The sequence below is a fragment of the Myxine glutinosa genome, chromosome 9 (assembly GCF_964187855.1).
Source record: "Myxine glutinosa chromosome 9, kmMyxGlut1.1, whole genome shotgun sequence".
Classification (NCBI taxonomy): Eukaryota; Metazoa; Chordata; class Myxini; order Myxiniformes; family Myxinidae; genus Myxine; species Myxine glutinosa.
In genome coordinates, this window is record NC_136269.1 from 11,462,793 (window position 1) to 11,485,908 (window position 23,116).

The window sequence follows — 23,116 nt, forward strand, 5'->3', positions numbered from 1 at the left end:
CACTTAAATTTAGTCGAACAGGAACTGATTGTGTTAACCTGGTGTTGATGTAGCACAGGTATGGTGGGCCAAATGGCCTCCTCCTACATCAAAGTACCTCCTCTATCATGTTTGAAACGTTTTACGACGTTCCCAGTTTTAATTTAACCAACCAGTAACATTCACATTGTACAAACGTTGTGTTTGCCGCGTAACCAAACCAGGAACAATTCACCTCACGAAACACTGATGGACCATGGGTAGAGAGAGGAGGCCACGAGGGCAGAATAAAAATACCAAAACGAGTGGTTAATAAAAACATTTCGTATCAAGAAGACCTTTATCCGAGGGTACATCTTCTGATGAAACGTCCCCGATGTCATCAGACTCTCGATCGCCGACTTCTGATGAAACTCCTCGGATGTCATCAGCCTCTCGATCGCTGATTTCAGACTCCATGACCAAGTCGAGTGAGCGAAATGCCCTGGATTTTGCAGGCGGTTGGGTTAACCTGGAATTTGGGATTTCCGATCCGCAGATTCGCCACACGAACATAAGACGTACACGAATCAGCCAAGCACAATAACGACTACCGATTTATACCAAATACAGTACGTTTGACAACATACCGACTACCAAGTCCGTTTTCTTTCAAATGAGTGTCATTTTTTCATGAAACGCAAGTGTTTCATTTGTGACTGATATTATTCTGTTGAATAAGAACAATTTGTTAATAATACAGTTGTGAATAAAGGTGTTAAGAAAATTTGTGGCTATCTATTTATTACGAACGCAAATAGTGTTTGCGTAAATGATGACGTCGCCGTCAGATGTGCAAAATTATTTTCTAGCTATTCGAGCACTATTTGATTGTCACGCCAATGTAGTTCGCTGTTGTGCTTCCGAGGTTTTATTGAGATTTGAGTGGTTTTTTTTCCCAGCCTTCAGCATGGTGTTGTATCCCATTTTCCATCACTTATTTCTGGTAATTATTGCAGTGAATATAATATTGATGACTTCGAAATAACGGTGTAAAATAAGAGATTTCATATCCGGGTTACATCTTACATGGGTCGGCGTACAGACCGCGTGTGGGCCCTGGGTAGGCCGCACGTGTTAGTTATTTGAGTGCATGGCCTCTGTTATTTTTTTGAAGTTTCATGGTGTTGTCGATGAGTAGAGTGTAGTTGTTTGCGGTAAATTGAATAGTACATTAGCTCAACCACAAAACAGAGTTTATTTATGTCACGAACGGTACTCGGTAGGTTTCAAAGCTGATTGAATTTGATTTTGAAAGGTTGTTTTATTGCCTGCCGCCTGTCTTGTTATTGTTATTGTTATTAATATTACCTTTACCTCGTGTAACGCGGTGTTACCTGAATCTCACCCACGAGGCATTCGTGTGTTTCTTTTTGTTCTTTTCCCGGTGGATTCCTCTCTGGCAGTCATTTTGATTCGGGGTCATAGGTCGGCTGACTTCTATCCTGATTTCGACCACAAAGGTAGTTTTTGGGTTTTATTTTTAAATAAAGGTAAAAGTAATGGAGGTGGAGGACGAACCAGTTCGGGTGTTGGAGAGGAAGGATTGCATCATGGTGAAGATTGTAGCTTTCATATTCCTATTACAAATACAATGGATGCACAAACCTGTACGGTGTGAAAATAAATAATTTAAAATAGCTCCAAAACAAAGCTAGTTTTCATATTGAATGTGTCAATGAAATTTTGTTTCCTGCTCCTTTTTCTCCCAACCCCATCTTTACAGATTTTGTTTGCAGGTCAAATGAACGTTTGTTACCTCCGCCAACAAAGGTGGGTGGTTATGTTTTCACCCCTGTCTGTCCATTTGTCTGTTTGTGAACAAGATATCTCAAAAAGTTGTGGACGGATTCGGACGAAATTTGGCAGAGGTGTAGTTTATGTGACTTGGACGAAATTATGAGATTTTGGGGAAGATCCGGATTCGGATTCGACTACTAGAATTTTTATAAGTGAATCTTCACCATTGGGAGATAGTGCCAAAAACGATACATGGCAGGATATCTCAAAAAGTTGTGGACGGATTCGGACGAAACTTGGTGGACAGGTTTTGTGTGTGACAAGGAAGAATAGATTAAATTTTGGGGAATATCTGAATGTGGATTCAGATATGAGAATTATTTAAATTTTTACGTGATTCTTCACCATTGAGTGATGTGGCTGAAACCAACATATAGCAGGATATCTCAAAAAGTTATGGACGGATTTGGACGAAACTTGTTGGACAGGTTTTGTGTGTGGTCTGATCCAGGGCAGACGTCACCAAATTTTTGAAATCACCAAATTTGGCCTTTTGTATGTCCTCTACAATGTCTGATCTCGGGCAGACACTTTTGACTTCTTAACACCCAATTAGCATAAATCCAAGATGGCTGCCACAAATCTAGGCTGCAACTGGAATTTGACTCGCTGCTCAGTAGTTACTGCTCCAAATTAAACCTGTTTGAAATATAGATTGATAGTTCTGATTTATCAGTAATTGAATGAACTGTTTCCTGGCCATACAATGTCGTCACATGGAAAGGTCAAGGCCAGTGGCATTTTTGACTGAAAATTACCAAAAAAAAAAAATGAAGATGTACCATATATATTGTTACGGTTTTCCGCCGCCCTTCCTACCCTTACCAAGAGGAGATTAAGCCCCTTGTTCTTTCTGGGTCGGCGTAACCGAGACTTGAAACGCCCCTCCCGGGCAAACGCAAGGTAGGGTTTCGGGACAAGTCTCACACGTACCTAAATACCTGCGGCACCGGGGAATCGAGCCTTGCACGAGCCGCGTGTAATTTGGGTACACCGAGCGGATTGCGTACCACGTGGTCCGTGCCGTTACCGTTAGTATTGGAACCAGATTCGAGCGGTTCTATTCGTACCACGCTTAGTCAATGATGGAAAACAGGAGACTGTCGAATAAAGGAAGAACACTATTTAATTACTATTTACACAAGTATGTACAAGTTGGTAGAAAGCAGACAGAGCAGAACTTAAGCAGTCTTATATTAACCCCAGCCACTGGCCCGATCACTCACAAACGGGAAATGCAGGTAGGATGGTGTTCACGTGCTACCTTATTCGTCCAGGAATGGCTTAGCCCGGCGTGGCTCTCCACAGTCACAGCACGTCCCGCGATGAAGGCAAGCAGGTGGTGGAAGGGACCCTTGTAGCGCGTCTCTCGAACAACGGGCAGATGAGGCAGGAAGGTGGGAGGGAATGTACGCGTCTCTTGGCGGTTTTCCACAGCGCGTTGAGTTACCGGCGCACTATCACTCGCGTAACCCAATCGAGGCTCGGCCTCAAGCTCAACCGAGCGTCCAATTTGGTAAGAGCGCTTATACTTAGTTCATGCGCGTCTTGTCTCTTGTACAAGAGTTCCAGCCGGTCTTTTCAGAGAGACATCGTAAGAGTGAGATTTGTCAGGATTGAAAGACATGTTCCACTTGTTTGCCCAGTCTGTGATTTTGTCCAGGTCTGCAGAGAGTGAGGAGGCTGCAGACTGCCGATCTGAGGGATGAGGAATGGAGCAGCAGATAGTGGTCATCAGCAAAGAGATAGAGAGGATTTTCCAGAGAGTCGGAGAGATCATTGATGAAGACCAGAAATAGCACAGGGCTCAGAACACTACCTTTGGGAACTCCAGCCAGAACAGGAAGGGGAGATGAGAGAAATCCATTCAGGGCCACACGTTGCCTACGACCAGAGAGGAAGTCCGCAAGCCATGCGTGGAGATTTCCATGGATACCATAGGAGTAGAGTTTTGTGAGCAGAGCTGGGTGCCAGACCGTATCGAAGGCATGTGATATGTCAAGTGAGACGGCTCTGATTTCCTGTTTGGCATTGAGGACCTCCATCCATTGCTGAGACAGCAGAAGCAACATGTCCAAAGTAGAATGACCTGGTCTGAATCCAAATTGATGATTAGAGATCAAGCCATTGGAGAAGAGGAAGGATTTGATATCTGAAGCAATGATGGATTCCATGACTTTGCTGATAATTGGAAGCAGGCTGATTGGTCTGTAGTTGCAAGGATCTGTTTTTGCACCTTTTTTGTATAAAGCCGTAATGTTGGCTGATTTCCAAGCAGATGGCAGATCACCTTGAGCAAAAGAGAGGGTGAAGAGAATAGAGAGAGGGAGTGAAAGAGCGGAAGAACAGGATTTTAGGACCCGTGCGCTGATGCCGTCAGGTCCAGTTGCAGAATCAGTCGAGGGTTGACAGAAACTTTTCCACATTGTCAGGAGGAAAGGACACAGAGTCCAGGAGCAGCTGGGTACGGTGGGTACAGAGAGGGATGGGTTTGGGACACAATATTTAGAGGCAAACACAGAGTTGAGGCATTCAGCTTTTTCACGTGCGGAGTAAGCCGTGTAGCCGTTTGAGGTGAGGGAGGGGATGGAGGGGGAACAAACACCAGAAACAGATTTGAACAGACGCCACCAGGATTTGGAAGAGGGAGACAGATGAGAGAGTTCGGTCTTGATAACGGAAAGATATTGTTTCCTGGCTCTCCTGAGGGTGGACACACACTTGTTTCGGGCTTTGTGAAAGGAAATGAGATTTCCTTCCATTGGATTTGCTTTCCAGGAGACGAAAGCAAGTTGTTTCTGGGCAACGGCCTCGCCACAAGATTCCGTGTACCATGGATGGGAGGAAGGGTATGACAACTGAAGACGAGATGGGAAAAATCTGTGCATGTGCGAGAGCAATTTACTTTGGAAGAATTCCCAGGATGAGTTGATGTCAGAGGCGGTAGAGATGGGAGACCAGTCCAGATGATTGATGGCTGCTTGAAGACCGTGCCAGTTGGCCTAAGTGAAATGCCAGACTCGTCGACGCTGAGGAGGCTCTCTGAGAATGGTCAGAGAGATGTCCACTTTAACAAGCACATGATCAGATGAGCCGATTGGAGCAGAAGAAGAGCAGCAGACATTTTCAGGGAAGTTAGTCATAAACAAGTCAAGAAGAGAAGATGCTCCGTTGACTGAGATCCGGGTCGGGAAATTGACAGATTGTGTCAGTCCCAGTGAGTCGCAGAAGTCCTTTGCTGAAGAGCCATGGCTGGTGAGAGAGGTACCCACACCCAGCCAACTGGCATGGTGACAATTTAAATCACCACATATGAGGAAGAGAGTTGGGATGGGTAGATAGAAGTTGGTCCATATTATCAGACAGCGAGATGTAGATGGAGTCATCACTGTTTGGTGGACGGTACAACACACATATGAACAAAAGGTTTGAGCGAAGGCCCCGGATATTTGAGGTCCATACCGTTGAGGAAGGGGGAGCATCGGATACAGAACGGGGGGGGGGGGGGGGGGGGAGGGGTAGGGTAAGATGTGGAAGAGGAGGAAGAGGTAGCGGAGAGCTGTTGAAGGTGTGTCAGATTTCAGAATAGCTTGGAGAAAGGGAAGAATGGGGTGTACAAAACGTTTGATGGTGATTGGGTGAGGCACAGTGAGGTGTTATTTGAGGAGGGGGAATAGCGAGGCAGAAGGTTGGGGGAGATTAAGGTGGAAGGGGGAAGAAGCGGGAGGGACGCTTTGAGGAGGAGGGTTGAGAGGGGAGGAGCGAGGGAAGGGGGATGATTTGAAAGAGCTGGTTGATGGGGAAGATTTGGAGGGGAGGGGCAAGGGGTGAATCGGAGTGGAGGGGTAATCGGGTAGTTTTGGAGGGAGGGGTGATGGGGAAGATTTGGAGGGGAGGGGCAAGGGGGAAGATTTGAAAGGGATGGGTGATGGGGAAGATTTGGAGGGGGCGGCAAGGGGGAGGATTTGGAGGGGAGGGGCAAGGGGGTAGATTTGAAGGGGAGGGGTGATGGGGACGTTTTGGAGGGAAGGGGTGATGGGGAAGATTTGAAGGGGAGGGGGAAGATTTGAAAGGGATGGGTGATGGGGAAGATTTGGAGGGGAGGGGCAAGGGGGTAGATTTGGAGGGGAGGGTTGATGGGTAAGTTTTGGAGGGGAGGGGTGAGATTGGATTTTGAAAAGGGTACGATTCATGGGAAACGAACATTTATTGCAAAATGAGTTTCTTGAGACTTTCCGAGTCAAAAATACGTTTGAGGACGTTGAAGGAGGGGTGGAGAGCAGGACAGTTTCGGGAATGTAGAAAAAAGGAACTGTAAGAGATGGAATTTTTTTTTGGAATGAATAGATTTGGTGAGCAAGTCGAAAGCATCCTTTTATGGGAGAGGAAGAAAAAGGTGTTATAATATACGACAGAATACAGTTCTTCAGGGGAAAGTTTAAACATTTTTAACAACGTGATCACGAACAACGTGATCGAAGAACGAACGAACAAATAAGAACAACGAATAAACGAATAAGAACAGAAAAGGATTTTTTTTTTTTTTTTTTTTTTTTTTTTTTTTTTTTTGAGTTGAGATTTTAAACAAGGAAGTACGGGTTGAAAGACTGGGACAAAAAAAACAGAGAACGAAAGTAATTGCAGCGCAATCGACGAGCCGCTGAGAGAAAAAGAAAGCCTCAAGGTCGGACACGGTAGCCTACTTGGCCTCAGAATACGCGACACGAATTAACCGACGATTTTATATACATGTATGAAAAATTAACACTGAGAATCTTACTAAAGACACACTAAGTACACACACCGAAAGATAGATACAGTTTCGACAAAAACACAATTGTGAACAATTACTTAACTTCGAAAGCGTGAGTGCATGGACAGCTTCGAAAAAACGTGACCTCCAATCTTGCGCATGCGCACTCCTCATTGTGGACGGATTCGCACGAAATTTGGCAGAGAGGTAGCATGTGTGACAAGGACGAAATGATTAGATTTTGGTGAAGATCCGGATCCGGCTAGTAGAATTTCAAAAGTGATTCTTCACCATTGGGAGATAGGGCCAAAAACGATATATAGCAGGATATCTCAAAAGGTTGTTCAATGGATTTGGACGAAACTTGGTGGACAGGTTGGATGTGTGACAAGGACGAATCGATTCGATTTTGGTGAAGATCTGATTATTTTCTGTTTTTTCTCCTTCTCCCCCTCTCTCCTTCCCCTTCACCAAAGGGGATTACCCCTTCCCCGATTTTATCGACCAATTCCCCTTTAAAACCCCGTAATGACCACTATGACGGAAGTTCCCCTTGCAGCTGAAAACTCCAAGCTGTGAGGTTTTTCCTGTCGCACATTAAATGTTTCTATTCACGCCCTCCCACGACCTGTGATGGGAATTGTTAGCGTGGGAGGGAATTTGCTGAAATATACATCCAAAACCGCTAGGGTGAAATATGAGATTAAATTTTACCTATTTAACCTTTGTATATTTGCTTATTATTTATTTTATGTTTCACTAATATATGCTAATATATGCTTCGCTTTTTGGAGGACCTGTTCTCAGGGGTGTTGCAAAATAAATGTTACTTTTTTCCCCCAAAGATGAAATGAAGTTTCGGTCGGATGAAAATCCAACCAAAGGCTTTATTTCATTCAAAAATTAAAAATTCACGTTTAATACGCGTCTATGTCCACCATTAGCTTCAGAAACCATTTGAAGTCGACTTATAAAAGATTTCGGCAAAGACACGAACATTAGTTGCAAATATGATGGAGACAACACGCAGGCAACGTGCGCGACACGACACACGTGAAATTTGAATTAAAAAATCGCGGACATGTCAATACAATCTGGGGGGGGGGAAGTATCATTTATTTTGCAACACCCTACATGAACTCTCGAGTTACCTCTGCCCCCTCAGGTGGACGAGGTTGTTTTCATGTCTGTCTGTTTAGCTGTGAGCAGGATATCTCAAAATGTTATGGATGGAGTCAGACAACTTTGTGGACAGTTTGGGTGTGTGACAAGGGCGAATAGGTTCGCTTTTGGTTAAGATCCCAATATGAGAATTTAAGTGATTCTTCACCATTGAGAGGATAGGACTAAAATGATACAGCATTCCTCTTCGCCTCCTCCTCCTACTTCTCCTCCTCCCCCTTCCCCCTCTTCCCCCTTCCCCCTCTTCCTTCCTTCCCATTTTGTTTTACATCTTATGGTTCCTTTATTCCACACACTACCTTGTATGATCCCCAAAGTGCATCCTTCCACTGGGAATATTTGCCATTTTAACTGCTCAAGTTTAAACTTTAAGGAAGACACGGTATTCTGTAGCATCTCACGAAGAAAGACATTGAGTTTAAATTGTTCTTCTCCTCCTCTTCCCTTTACAAGTTGCGAGCTCCAGGGGCACTAGGGTGCATCAAACGCCCAACTATTTTTAAAAAGATGTTGGATTGATCTGTCCCAAATTTTATTTTGTTCCAATCATAAAATAAAGTTGCTATGCAAAATTTGGTAAGGTTTGGACATCATCTTCTGGGTCCACCTCACCATTTCATATTTTGAGTCGGTGGTATCAGAGTTGGAAATTTGACACGCAGCTGTTTTGAGGCCCATAAATAAAAATGAAAGGATTGACTGATTGCTACATATAATAACTCTTTGTAAAGGTATTATTGTGCTCTGTAGCAATATATCATCATCATAGGGATAGGGATACAATTCATTTATATACAAATAGTCAAAATAATGATTTTTTTCAAAATATGGATATAAAGCTAAATGAAGAGTATTTTTAAAATATAATATATAAATTAAAGAATATCCTGAATGTTGTAGTCATCTTGTCTTTACAGAGATCTTTTAACTAGACAAGACGATTAAAACAATTATTAGGCTATACTCTAATAAAATTGGATAATTGATTTATTTGTTGTACATAATTATGAAATGACATTATTGTTACTAATACTACCTCTTTCTTTCAGATAAAACAATGGATGGCACAGTAAAGAAAGCATCTGTTGCAACAAGAGAGTCCACCAAGGTGTTTGGTCTTGGAAGTGCCATAACTGAACAAGATTCCCAGATCAATGGCACCAGACTTCCAACTTGTTTACAAGTACTACGTTGTTTCATGTGGCACACGGAAGATGGCAAACTTGAACGACGCTCTCGGTGGGAATCAGCAAAGCTTGTACTGCAGAAAGTGACACCATTTTATGGCAAGGCTAATATTCCTATCATCTCTGAACGCAAGGCTATTGAGAAAATTATCAAACTTGCAGATGATAATTCCAAGCTTAGATCAATCCCTATCAACCGAAGAACAACTCCAGCAAGCATCACAAAGGTGAATCAAATGGAGATGAAATTTATGGAGACATTTCCCTTGTGGCCCAAGGATGCTAGTTCTCACATCAAGAATCCTGAAGACTTAGCATTCCTGGAATCTATGAAGACAGATCGCTGTGCAACATTTGGCCGCCAAGATAAACTGTTGGCAGATAAGATGCAGCGTAAAGTTTGCTGAGGTGGACCCAGAAGATGATATCAAAACCTTACCAAATTTTGCATAGGAACTTTATTTTATGACTGGAACAAAATAAAATTGGGGACAGATTGTTTTCTTGACATGGGGGCGTTTGATGCACCCTAAGGGGCACCAAGCTCTTTCCCTGACCACGATACTCCTCCACTCCCCTCTGTCCTCAGCAAACCATCTCCATTCTCCAACCATCCAATGTACTTTGTTCCCTTTTTTTTTTCCGTGGTTTTTTCTAAAATGACTGTTTGAATTCTACCATTTGGTCGATTTCACAAGTTGATGATGTTGCTGAGTTTGTGTCGATGGTGGTACGTGTCAGTTGAGCAAAGTTTGAGGGTAATTTCCAGATGGAAGTGACTCAGGTCATGTATTCCAAGCCAATGTTTAGTTTCTGCTTTACCAACATTGGATTAATTTATGTGAACAGAATTTTTTTTCTTTTTTTTGTATACAAGATCGAGGCTCGTGAAAGAGCTAACATTAATCACACAAAAAGTCAAACCGACACACAAAACACAAAAAATAAGGGGAGCGGTAGACAAGATGGGGAGAGAGGGGGAAGGACACAAACACAACATTTGAGAGCAGGGACATCGGGAGACATGTGGGAGGGGGAGGGCTTGGGGGGAGCTTGGTGAGGAATAAAACGTATGAACACTGCAAGGACTTCCAGGAAAGAAGTTGGAATTTAAAAAAAAGAAAAAAAAGAAGTGTATCTGAGGTGAATTAGCGGGGGTAGAAAATATCAAGGTTTTGAATGGGGGAAGATAAGAGATGGTGGTGAACAGCTGTTTTAAAGACCTGGAGGGTGGAGTGGGATTGAAGAGAGTGAGGGAGTTTGTTCCAGAGGCGGGAGAAAAGAGGAATGAAGGAGTGAAGGTGAGCAGAGAGTCTTGATTTTGGCAGTTTAACCATTAGAGTGTTGCAGGCAGATCTTGTGCGACCTGAAGGAATATTGGGGGGGACAGAGCACAGAGAGAGCTGGGGGAGCAAGGCCGGAGAGGAGTCGGTGGAAGACAGAAAGACCACCAACCTGCCTGCGGTGAGTGAGTGAAAGGCCCTCGGAGTTAACTTCATCGCAGGAGATTCCAATGATTCTGAAAGCTTTGGCTTCAACAGCGTGAAGCCGAGCTAGGTGTGAGGCAGGAGCACCAGCCCAGAGGGGGGAACAGTATTCCATTGAGCTGCGGATGAAAGCCTTGTATGTGTTGAGCTCAGGTGTGCTAAGGAATGACTTCGCACGACGGAGGATGCCCAGTCGGCGACTGGCTTTGGAGGCCAGCTTGGAAATGTGGTTTTCCCAAGAAAGATCATGGCAGATAGCGAGACCCAAAAACTTGAGCGACAGAACTTCTTGGAGAGGATTGTTGAGAAAGTCGATGGGAGGGTTTTCCAGTCGGTCCTTTCGGAGAGACATTGTAAGAGTGTGAGATTTGTCAGGATTGAAAGGCATGTTCCACTTGTTTGACCAGTCTGTGATTTTGTCCAGGTCTGCAGAGAGTGAGGAGGCTGCAGACTGCCGATCTGAGGGATGAAGAATGGAGCGGCAGATGGTGGAGTCATCAGCAAAGAGACAGAGAGGATTTTCCAGAGAGTCGGAGAGATCATTGATGAAGACCAGAAATAGCATAGGGCTCAGAACACTACCTTGGGGAACTCCAGCCAGAACAGGAAGGGGAGATGAGAGAAATCCATTCAGGGCCACACGTTGCCTACGACCAGATAAGTCAGCAAGCCATGTGTGGAGGAAGGAGACAGGTTTGAGAGTTCAATCTTGAGTGTGGAGAGATAGTGCTTCCTGGCACTCCTGAGGGTAGACACACACTTGTTCCGAGCTTGGTGGAAGGAACTGAGATTGCCTTCAGTTGGATTTGCCTTCCAAGAGGCAAAGGCGAGTTGTTTCAGGGCAACTGCCTCACCACAAGATTCAGTGTACCATGGACGGGAGGAAGGGTAAGACAACTGAAGACGAGATGGGATAAATCTGTGCAATTTCGTTTACTTCCAGCTCATCCACGAGCCTTGGCAATGCATACAAAGAATATTGGTGATACAAGTAAAATGTACAATCTGTATTTTCATTGTGCTCATTGTCAGAAGGTGTGGTGTACAGGTCATGCACGTGATGTATGAAGCTAAACACATTGCAGCTTTCTTTTGACCCATTCTGATCTTCATCCACCCACTCGCTCTCCCTCCTTTCCAAACCACGCTTACTCATGTCTCACCTTAATACTGATATCTATTATTTTGTCCTTTCTCATCGATATGTAACCAACTCCTTGTTTATATTTCTCGTGTTCTTGCCACCAGCAATTCAAAACTACTGCTTTCCATGATCAGAACAGGTGGATCGTCCACACGGTAATTTCTGGCTGCCAATGGCATGCTAACTGATCGTTTACATGCTCCAGGCTGACTTTTCCACTTTGAGTAAACTTGCTGTCATAAAGGAAATGGTTGATCATGCCTTTCCTTATGGCTAATTTGGTGCCAATATTAGGATCATTTGGCACAACATACCCGTGTCTGAAACCTTTTCGGGGAACAAAATTCTTTCAATAATTTGCCACATTTTTTCAAAAACTCCAATTTTCACTGCTGCTTTGAATTTGTCTTATTTGCTGAAATTGATATAAATAAAAGTGTAAATGAGGAGTTGGTGGAGATCTCTGAGGTGCGGGTGGCATTGAAGAGGGTGAAGGGAAGAGCACCAGGCAATGATGTGTTTGCATCGCAAGAAGATTAGAGTAAGTTGGACGAAGAGGCTGTTGAATGTACGTTTGAGAGGATTGGAGGACAGGGTTACTTGCACCACCGGTATGGAAGGGGAAGGGCGATTAACATCCGGGGAAGTACAGTGGCATGATGCTCCTACTTCATGTCATAAAGGTGCTGGAAATGATTCTGGACGGTACGACAATGAAGAGTGTGGAGATGGAGATTGAAGAGGAGCAGCAGGGGTTTAGAAAGGGTAGGGGATGACAGATTGGATGTCCGCACTGAAACAACTGGTGGACAAGAGGTTGGAGGTGCACGATGAAATATCATTGGTACTTGTGGATCTCGAGACGACCTATGACACTGTTCCGAGAGAGACGGTGATTGTAAGACTGAGACGGGTGGAAGTGCCGGAAGCAGAAGTTATGTTGGTGGAAAGGATATACAAGGGACCGAAGGGAAGAGTTTTGGTTGGTCCTGGGATGCTGGAGTAGTTCAATGTGAACATTATATTGAAGCAAGAAAGCTCTCAGCCCACCTATGTTTATCATAGTGATGGAGCTGGTAAGCAGGGAGGTAAATGAGGGGGTATTTTGGGGAGGATTTTCTATGCGGACGATCTGGCTGTTTTGGTGGAGGGGAGGTGGGAGATGTAGGAAGTACGTACTGGGGGAATGGAAGGAGGCATTTGTGAAGTATGGCCTGAAGACTAGTATGAAGAAGAACTGCGGTGATGTGGATCAGGCGGCAGAGAAAATAAATGAATATCAAGTTAGAGGGGAAGGAGGCCAGACAAGAAAATAGGTTTGAGTATTTGGGTCTGGAACAGTGACCGGGGATGGCAAGTCGGAGCGCAGAGTTGGGGCGGAGGATTTGGGTGGGTATGAATGCATGGAGGAGGGTGGAGGGATTAATGGCAGACAAAGATTTCAAGGAAATTTGGAAGGGAAGATTCTCATGTCGTGCGTAACGCCGGCATCGCTTTATGGTCTGGAAACTGTCAATCACAGACAACAACGGAGGCTGCAGGTTTGCGAGAACAACTGGGTCAGGAGGATTGCTGGAGTGAAGAGAGTGGATAAGAGGAGGAGGATGGATGAAATGAAGAGGAAGATTGGTGAAATGCCAGCTGAGATGGGCTGAACATTTGGTGCGGATAGGGGAAGAGAGAATGGCAAAGAGAGCGGATAGGCTGAGGGAGCAAGGTAGGAGGAAAAGAGTTAGACCGTGGTTGAAATGGAAGGATTGTATGAGCAGGGATATCATTAAGGTTTGGAGAGTGGAGATAGTTTGCTGAGGACAGAGGGGAGTGGAGGAGTATCGTGGTCAGGGCAAGAGCTTGGTGCCCCTGGAGCTCGCACCTTGTAAAGGGAAGAGGAGGAGAACATCATTTTAAACTTGACGTCTTTCTTCATAAGATGATACAAAATACCGTATCTTCCTTAAAGTTTAAACTTGAGCAGTTAAAATGGCAAATATTCCCAGTGTAAGGATGCACTTTGGGGATCACACAAGATAGTGTGTGGAAAAAAGGAACCATAAGATGTAAAACAAAATGGGAAGGAGGAAGAGAAGAGGAATGCTGTATCGTTTTAGTCCTATCCTCTCAATGGTGAACAATCACTTAAATTCTCATGCTGGGATATTCACCAAAATCGAACCAATTTGTCCTTGTCACACACCCAAACTGTCCACCAAGTTGTGCGACTCCATCCATAACATTTTGAGATATCCTGCTCACAGCTAAACAGACAGACATGAAAACAACCTCCGTCCACCTGAGGGGGCAGAGGTAACTCGAGAGTTCATTGAACCGGTCCTCCAAAAATCCAATCGACTTGTTATTGTCACCTATCTAACTCATCTACCAAGTTTCATCATGATTCGTCCACAACTTTTTGAAATTTCGTTTTTGGCCTCGTCTCTCGATTGTGGAGAATCATTTATAATGGAGTGTCGACATATTCACCAAAATCTAATCCATTCGCCATTGTCACACACGCAACCTGTCCAAGTTTAATCCAAATACGTCCATAACCTTTTGAGATATTCTCACGGACAGACAAATCCTGGTGTCACTATAAACTCCAACCTTTGCGGAGGGAAATGGCTAACCAACGCAAGGCTAACCCCCGGTCTTGAAGGGAAAATGGCCTTAAAATGCCTGTTGTTGTTTGTTTGTGGAGGGAAATGTCATTCCAAACAGGAAACCTATTGTTTTTAGAGACGTCATGAAGGAGATAACTGATTTTAAATATGGTGGTGTCAAAAATAAATGGTGCATCAATGGCGGTAAACTTCAAAATGTTTTTTGTTTTTTTTAACAGCCTTTAACTTTTTTTTTCTTCTTGTTTTCAATTGAATTTTCCACTTGCACACAAGAAACACAAATCGCCTCTTCGGCCTTGTCAAAAACCTTCAGTTCAGCAGTACCTGGACATCAACTGGCATTTCGACCAATCAAATTTGCCGTATGTGCTGGGGAATATTTTTATATTTCAAATTTGTGATATTTCAAATTCAAATTTGCCCACTCCCCCTCCGCTCCCCCAAGACTGTGGGTTAATATAAGGTATTTTCTGAACTCTATTTGTTAACATGTTATGCCGACATACCTTGTCAACGTCCAAAGCATTCTGCATGGAGTACAGAAAACTCTGCTTTGTCAATGACTGCCAAGTTCCTTTCCATGAATCTTTTCCAATATCTCTGCAATTTTGGTTGAAAATAATTTTCGAATACTTAATAGTTCACAATGTAATGGAGGTTTGAAGCTTTCATTCTTCTCGATTTAAGGGTGTCGTGCTGGTGAAAAATTGAGAAAACTACATGGGTACCTTTGAGAGGCCTTTACACAAAAACAAAGTCAAGTTAATATCTAATTTTCAGTTTTTCTTGAAAGATATAATCTTGGCTTTAACTCAGACCAGTTTCAACGCTTCTTTGTCATATTACATGCATATAATTTGCATAAATTAGACCGTCAATAAAAAAACAAAGAACACATTTCTATCTTCTATGTCACCTATCATTCTTTTCACACAAAACTTGGTACATGTATTATACATGTGTTACTCTACTACCTGATGAGAGGATTTTGTGAAATTATGTCAAATGTTCACTAATTAGCTAATTATGCCAATTACCAGATAAAACTTGGTCGTCCTTCAATAAATCCACAATGGCTACTCCTATAAACAAAAGCCGTCATCATTTTAAAGGAAGTGATATTCTGAATATCCTGTCCAAATTTCAGCCCAAAAGAATGATGCATTTCCCAAGTTATAACAAATTTCATGCAAAATATTATATTGAATTGAATTGAAATTTGAATTTTTCAATAATTAGGGGTACTTCTATGACCTCTAATAGCATGATTCTTGTTTATAAGACTATAAGGAAACTGTTCAGCTAAAAAACAAAAAAATCAAAAAACAAATCACCTGTTCACCTGTACTACACCCTTAAACATTTAATTGTATTTTTTTATATCTTGTTTTGTAATCCTTCATGTGATAAACTTGTTTGATGTATATTTTGTTTCAAACTTATCAGTTTGTCGAGGCTTTGTCAACACATTGTACTCGGATGAACGTTTGATTTGCGATCATGAGATTAAATTGCAGTTGCGCCCCTTCCCCCCTTACCGCCTCCACCTCTGCTCACACCGATTATTGTCAGAGGGCTGGAGATTTCTCGTCTCCTCACCACATGCCTCCCTCATCGTCTTTAGGAGGAGGACCTACCGTGTGCCACCGTGCCTGTCTCGGACAACCAGACACTGCCCAGGATGGGTCATCTTTCCTGAAATGGCTAAAATGAGGCTGCCCATCCACCCACATCGGTGACACCAGGTATATTTTAATCTCCCTAGACCCACCCCGGTGGTATAAATTTAATGCAGGTGATCCCAATGTCGTGTTATTGTGCAGAAGTCTCGTTCGGGTTAGGTGGTAAGATATGAAGTGGTAAGATCTTTGATACAAGACGGCCCTGCCTTCCACTCCCCTTTTGTTACCTCTGCCACCTAAGGTGGATGGAGATCTATTTCTGTCCGATCCTTAAGCATGACGGACGGAGTCGGACAATGTGACGGGCAGGTTGGGTATGCGATGAGCAAAGATTGATTAAATTTTTGTGAAGATCCGGATACCAGAATTTTAATTGATTCTTTACCGTTGAGAGATTGCGCCAAAATACGATGCATAACATGTTTCAAAAAGTTGTGGATGGATTATAACATCTCGGTGAATGAGTTGTGTTGTGAAAATCAAGATTCAACAGCAACCCAAAGTAGGTTTAATCGTAATTCGTTCTCAACATCATCTAGAGAGAAACCAATAAACATGGTATTAATAATACATACAGGTGAATACAGGTGCGGACAGGCTGTATGACTATAAAAGCTTTGATACATATTGCAGACACGTTACCTTTCTAAGGGAAGCCCAGAGAAGCTCTAGAGGTACATCGCTAGGGTTACATCGTGGTGACGGATCTACATCGCCTGTCCGCGCTGATATATATATAGGAACCGAGAAAGGGTCGCGTAGCGGCCATGAGGCGAATAACATCAGTGTCGTAATTTGGATGACGATTTCATTACATTCTCCCCGCGCTTAGATCCAAACTCGGCGGTGAAGAACAGCAGACACATACAGAGGAATACATAGGAATGCAAAGAACGAAATACATTGGAAAGATGTCACAGCCGGTCGAACGTCCAAGGGGCCATCAATCCCGATGGCAGGGTTACTGCATTTCAGCCAGTTAGCCCGGTTAGCAATCAATCTCCAGCTATAGATATAGCCCTCATGATAATTAGAGATGATGGATGAATTGTATGTATACATCTTCCTCTGCAATCGAATAGAAAACTATTATTATGTATGGTACTTTAATGTTTATGGCGTAGCCCTTTGGGCAATGCCGTCAAGAACAGTGCTGGTCCATCTGTATGTATGTATGTATGTATGTATGTCCCCTCAAACGTATACCAATCAGAACTGAGGATCTGGTCACATGACATGGCGATGTGTTACATCTGGAGGAAGTCCCAGTCAAAAGATATCGGACCGAGCAAGCAGTGGTCATCCCAGGGAGAAGACGTTGAGCCCGTGGGTAGTAGTAGTCTTCCTGTGGGGTAGTCTGAGTAGATAAGTGTACCTCGTTGAACAGTGAGACACGGCTCAGTAGCTAGATGGATAAGGTGTACCTTTGAGATTCGCAACTCATTACATAAGGTGTGCCATGACGAAGAGCGACTGGCCATACGACGCAAAGCAACGCATTACAGGCAGATGTCGGTGTGGCAGATGTGTAATTCAGTAAACCATAACAGTAAGTAAGAAGACCATTACAGTAGGTCTGTACCCGTGGCTCCCAAGGGTACATACGCAGTACAAGCGCATGTAGCGGCACGCGAATCTACCGTTGGCAGCGATCGCACGAGTCACGAGCGGCCTCTGAAGGCTGCCTGGACGACCGGCATGGCCGATTACGACGACGCACAAACGGTCGAAACGCGCCTCTCCAGCGAAGCGCGCAGGACCGCCGGGATGCATATGGCAAGCTTGTCCATCTGCACCGCGCGGGGAGGATCGGAGAAGATCGGCAGACCGAGAGAGTCCCGGCTGGACAAACCATGTTTGTCCCAGCGTCGTCCCGGATCGTTATGATTGATTGTCATGATTGTCACGCGGATCGGAGAAGATCGGCAGACCGAGAGAGTTCCGGCTGGACAAACCATGTTTGTCCCAGCGTCGTCCCGGATCGTTATGATTGATTGCCATGATTGTCACGCCAGATGACCCGGATGGATTGGCCATCCCGGATGTCCGACCGATCCATCCAGTTGACGCCATCGTTGCATGGCACGGATCCAGCCGGACCGCGGATGGATCGACCATCCACGGACGCAATGGCACAGAGAAGGCCCGGATGGATTGGCCATCCCGGATGTCCGACCGATCCATCCAGTTGACGCCATCGTGGCATGGCACGGATCCAGCCGGACCGCGGTTGGATCGTCCATCCACGGACGCAATACCGCAGTGCAGCTCATTGAGGCTGCATTGGGAGGGAGAGGTGTACTCTATTTGATTGATTAATTGTATTTTTAAAATCAATAAAAGATTATCACAAAATATTTTCATAATCAATTGGCGCATCGCATAACTAACCCACAAGGGGCGAGGAGGGAGTCGCCACCCGGGCGAGCAACAAGAACCTCCCGGGTCCCCACAAGAGTCGAGGTGGCCCGATCACAGGGATGGGCCATGTCGAGAAAACAAAAGGTCGCAGGGGCCATGGGTCACGGTGTACCCAGTGAGACCAGCGCGACCTCACGGGAGCGCGGCAGATTAGCAACATGGTCATATCCCTAGGACATACTATCCACAAACCGCAAGAATAACGAGGTAGACAAAACATCTGTTAAAGAGGTGGCTGCAGTGCGCTGCATACCGAAGACAGACGACCTTCACAGTCTGGGTCAGGCTGAGTCACAGTCAGACTGGGGCATAGGGAAACGGAATCAGACGAGGCAAGAGCTCTGTCCGATAACAACGAGCCCAGAGTCAAGGACGAGCACGCAGTACGGTGTCCTCGTTACATGCGCAGGCGACGAGGGAGTCGGGCGCGACGCTCAATGTCACGAGGTCACCGTGTACTCCCACCGCGGTGACCCTGAGGGAGCGCCGCGGTACGTTGTACACGTCGTTACGTAAAGGACAATTAGTACATAGAAAGGTAACGAATCCCCGATGAGACCGCGGGAAGCACGCCATTACGCAAATGACGCCGCGAAGCGAACGCGTCTAAGATGCTGTAAAGCGTACGCGTGATACAGTCGATGACGTCATCAAGTAGGTCGGGCGGGTTTGACGGCGAGCTCCAGCCGAGCGGCATCCCCAGACGGAGCAAAGCAGCACACCGAAATCCAACGTCTCGCGCGCAGCAGCACCCGAGCGAGCCCGAGATCGGCACACGGCACACGAACCCGGCCGACGGCGAAAGCATCATCTAGGGCGCACCGCGTACGAGGGAAACCGAAAGCCGCGTCTCGGCCCGTTGATCCAGAGCGGGCGAGCCCGCCGAGCCGAGGGGCGAGCACGCCCGGCAGCGACAGACCGCACGACCCGAAGCAGCGCCCCGCCTGCCTGGCTGTCGGGTCTAAGGAGCGATCACATACAACGCCCTGAAGTAGCATCTCATATGAGGTGCATCGAGCATGAAGGATGAAGAGGAGGCCTTTCAGTCCGACAAGCCTGCTCTACACCAACACTACATAAACGCAATATAACGCAATCCAACAGCTGATCGAATTAAATAATTGGGTGAAACGCGGGGTGTAAAAAAAAAGAATGAAAGCATTCGGTCCACATACATTCCATGCACAGCATTTTTACAATGGTCGCAGGTGGTTAACGCATACGCCGTTTGATCAAGTAAAACAAAGGACGAAGAAGAACGATCACTTATAGAATACACATGGTAGTCAGGTATACGATCAACCATTAGAAGCATATGCCCGTGTGTCGTGAAAGGCTATGAAGGTCCCGCTCGACGTCCGTAGAAACTCATCCGTGCTGCGACGAGTCGTCGCATGGTGCCAAGCGAGCCTCCATTGAGGCGAATCCGGGCAGCGGAGTCGCCGGCCTCGGGGGAGCAGCTGCTATCGCAGGTGGGATTGCGACGGCCGCGATAAGAATCGCCGGCCTCACCGAGTGCTCGTCGCCTGGCGCCAAGCGAGCCTCCATGGAGGCGATTCCGGGCAGCGGAGTTCGCCGGCCTCGGGGAGTAGCTGCTACATGCAGGTGGGATTGCGACAGCCGCGATCAGAATCGCCGGCCTCACAGAGTGCCCGCGAGAGGAACCGCATGCAAAGGGGTCCATCCAGTGAAGAGGCGGCGCGCGCAACTGGCGCGTCGTGCATTTGTAGTGATTCCTTCCAGCGACGGTGCGGTGCCACGCGAAGGGTGCCACGTGTAGGAGGTGATCGGAATCAGGATGGGATCGCGGGCCTCCCAGAGTAGTAGCATGCGATGGGAGCAGTGCACGTCGATTCGCGTGGAGGAGGTGGTTCCACCGAGTATCGAGTGGTCGGGGTGAGCCGGTCGTGAGAGGCACGGCGTGCTTCCGACGAGCAGCGCGCGTTCGCGCGGAGGAGATGGGCCACAGAGTAGCGAGTGGTCGGAGTGGAGCCGGTCGTGAGAGGCACGGCGTGATTCCGACGAGCAGCGCGCGTTCGCGCGGAGGAGATGGGCCACAGAGTAGCGAGTGGTCGGAGTGGAGCCGGTCGTGAGAGAGAGATGTGACTCGGAGTAGATGGGCCACTGAGTAGCGAGTGGTCGGAGTGTGCCGTCCGTGTGGAGGCATAGCCGACATGGGAGACGTGATCACTCGCGTAGGAATCTCAACTCGGGCCGAGGCACGCATATCTAGGATGAATCCCTCGGACGGAGCCGTTAGTGCTTCCGAGCCGCGATCGGACGGGTAGGCCGGCGGCTCCAAGCGGGTCCGTCGTTCCGACGGGGTCTCAACCGCGGGACGTTGCCCAGTAGCATCGTGCTCCAGGCATCGAGCCGGAGTCCGTCACGCCTGCTCTGGCGTTCGGGTCTCATGAGAGCAGGTCGCTTTTTGTCGACGCGGTCCCGCGAAAAGGCTTGCGACGTCCCGTCTTTCGAGGCAGGCCGGCAGCGAGAGTAGTCGGAGCTCCGTTGCTGGAGCTAGCTCGACGGGTCCTCCGCTGGGCATTCTTCGCCGAGGCGAGCAGTGCAGGAGCGATGTCAGGAGAGGAATTACGATTAAGTGTTGTGAAAATCAAGATTCAACAGCAACCCAAAGTAGGTTTAATCGTAATTCGTTCTCAACATCATCTAGAGAGAAGCCAATAAACATGGTATTAATAATACATACAGGTGAATACAGGTGCGGACAGGCTGTATGACTATAAAAGCTTTGATACATATTGCAGACACGTTACCTTTCTAAGGGAAGCCCAGAGAAGCTCTAGAGGTACATCGCTAGGGTTACATCGTGGTGACGGATCTACATCGCCTGTCCGCGCTGATATATATATATAGGAACCGAGAAAGGGTCGCGTAGCGGCCATGAGGCGAATAACATCAGTGTCGTAATTTGGATGACGATTTCATTACAAGTTGGTCAGGTGACAAGAACAAGCTATTTTTGATTTTGGTTTGGGTCTGGATCCACATGTGGCCTATCGGTGGGTTTGCAAACATGAACTTTTCAGCCTGGTAAAGGTATGCATTCGTTCTACCAAGTGCCGTTGAAGTTTTCTCTAAATGTAGCATATATGGCTCTACCTTTCCATCTGATAATTTTAAGTGGTTAAATATTGTATGTGTCCCTCCAAATCGCCCTTATTTGACGGAAGTTCCCCTCGCAGCTGAAAACTCCAAGCTGTGAGGTTTTTCCTGTCGCACATTACATGTTTCTATTCACGCCCTCCCACGACCTGTAATGGGAACTGTTGCTGTGTGAGGGAATTTGCTGAAACATACATCCAAACCCAAGGATTGTTACAAGTTAGATGTTTAACTTACCGTATGTAATCTTTGTATATTTGTTTTTTTGTTTTTATTTACCAGTAATACATGCTTCCACTTTCAATGAGTTATGTGGTTTTCTTGGACTTTTCTAAAATGATTGTTTAAACTCTGTCATTTGTTCTATTTCACAAGTGAAATATGCTGCTTAGTTTGTGGTCAATGGCCGTATGTGTCATTGTGCAAAGCATGATGGGTATTTTCCAGATAGTAGTGACTCAGGTTATGTAGTCAATGCCAATGTTTAGTTTCTGGTTATCTAACGATAAAATAATTATGTGAACAGAATTGTTTGGTGATAACAGTGAAATGCATAATCTATTTTCATGGTGGTAATGGTCAGAAGGTGTACATGTAGTGCTCGTGATATGTTAACCTGAACACGTGGCAGCTCTTTTTACCTATTGCCTCCTAATAATGATATCCATTATTTCATCCTTTCTGTTCTATGAAAAACCTACTCTTGGCTTCTTTTTTTTTTTTCATGTTCTTCTCTCCAGTCACTCAAAGCTACTTCCTTCCATGACCAGAACAGGTGGATCGTCCACATGGTACCAACCTGCTGCCACCGGCATGATAACCGACAGTTCACATTCTCCCTGCTGAATTTTCCATGTTGAGTAAATTTACTGTCAAAGCAAATGGTTGATAATCCTTTCTCCTATGGCTAATTTAGTGCGAGTATTGGGGTCGTTGTCACAACTACATACCCTTGTCTTCTAAAACCTTCCACAGGTAACAAAATGTCAAAAATGTACCACATTTTCCAAAAAGAATCCTTTTGAATTTGTCGAATATTTGCAGTTTTAAAAATCTTGAAAGTACAAATGAGGATTTTGAAGCTCATTCCAAAAATTAAACATTTGTTATTTCACCTGGGTTTGTTGTGCAATATTTAATCTTGGGTTTTTGAATGTACTGTGAAACCCTGATATTTGTGCACCCCACATATTCGTGGTTCATAAAGTGGGACCTGCTTCTACATTTGTGGCCCTGTGCTTCACATATTCTTGGTTTTTTGTGGGCGCAAAATGGTTTATCACACATTCTTGATTGGGAACTGCGAGTGATAGAGCATCTATCCGGAGTTCGTCATCCACCAGAGCACAACAACATCTGGTTGGCTGTGTTCGTTCTTCTCGTCGTGCCTCCGGAGGTCCAAGCTCCCGAAGACCTGGTGCCGTGCTTCCGTCATAGCCCTGCCGAAGCCGAACAAACCTGCGGAAGATCCCAAGTCTTACAGACCGATCTCGTTGCTCTGCATCCCATTTAAGATTCTGGAGAGGATGATCCACAGCCGCATCGACCCAGTGGTGGACCCACAGCTCCCGCGGGAACAAGCCGGTTTCCGTCGTGGCAGGTCAACAGTGGACCAGGTAACATTTTAACGGTAACGCGTTTACGCGGACGACTTGGCCATCATGCTGCGACGACCAACATGGAAGGCGATGGAAAACG

At 45.7% G+C, this 23,116-nt stretch overlaps 2 protein-coding genes across 13 annotated transcripts in view; one reads left to right on the forward strand and one right to left on the reverse strand.

The window, feature by feature from the left end:
* TAF1A (TATA-box binding protein associated factor, RNA polymerase I subunit A) overlaps nt 1–452 on the reverse strand; it is a 41,159-nt gene extending 40,707 nt beyond the window's left edge. The window contains exon 1 of one of the 2 annotated variants that reach the window (XM_068129586.2): nt 318–452. In XM_068129586.2, the coding sequence (XP_067985687.2) occupies nt 318–438 (121 nt within the window). In that variant the 5' untranslated portion in view covers nt 439–452. Of the gene's footprint in view, nt 1–214 lie in introns of both variants that reach the window. The other variant, XM_068129588.2, reaches the window with a different exon arrangement.
* Nucleotides 450–22,640, forward strand: LOC144893582 (uncharacterized). 11 transcript variants are annotated; one of them, XR_013624487.1, is made up of 6 exons: nt 450–1,240; nt 1,425–1,481; nt 1,745–1,791; nt 8,803–12,112; nt 15,817–15,937; nt 22,159–22,640. XR_013624487.1 is itself a non-coding variant. In XM_078784092.1 (5 exons), exons 1-4 carry the CDS (start codon nt 1,048–1,050, stop codon nt 15,889–15,891), a joined length of 531 nt encoding a protein of 176 aa, XP_078640218.1. In that variant the 5' UTR covers nt 450–1,047; the 3' UTR covers nt 15,892–15,937; nt 22,159–22,640. The 11 variants fall into 11 exon arrangements, 4 of the variants coding, with proteins under 4 accessions (XP_078640218.1, XP_078640219.1, XP_078640217.1 ...); XR_013624489.1 differs by having other exon boundaries at nt 8,803–9,167; XR_013624490.1 differs by having other exon boundaries at nt 8,803–9,039.
* The last annotated feature ends 476 nt before the right edge of the window (nt 22,641–23,116 follow it).

Bases quoted from the DNA above. Each gene is read 5' to 3' on its own strand.
- LOC144893582 (XM_078784090.1), top strand. From the start codon at position 1,048: ATGGGTCGGCGTACAGACCGCGTGTGGGCCCTGG. The intron at 1,082-1,424 runs GTAGGCCGCACG...CCTCTCTGGCAG, and splicing joins AGACCGCGTGTGGGCCCTGG to TCATTTTGATTCGGGGTCAT. The intron at 1,482-8,802 runs GTAGTTTTTGGG...TCTTTCTTTCAG, and splicing joins TCCTGATTTCGACCACAAAG to ATAAAACAATGGATGGCACA.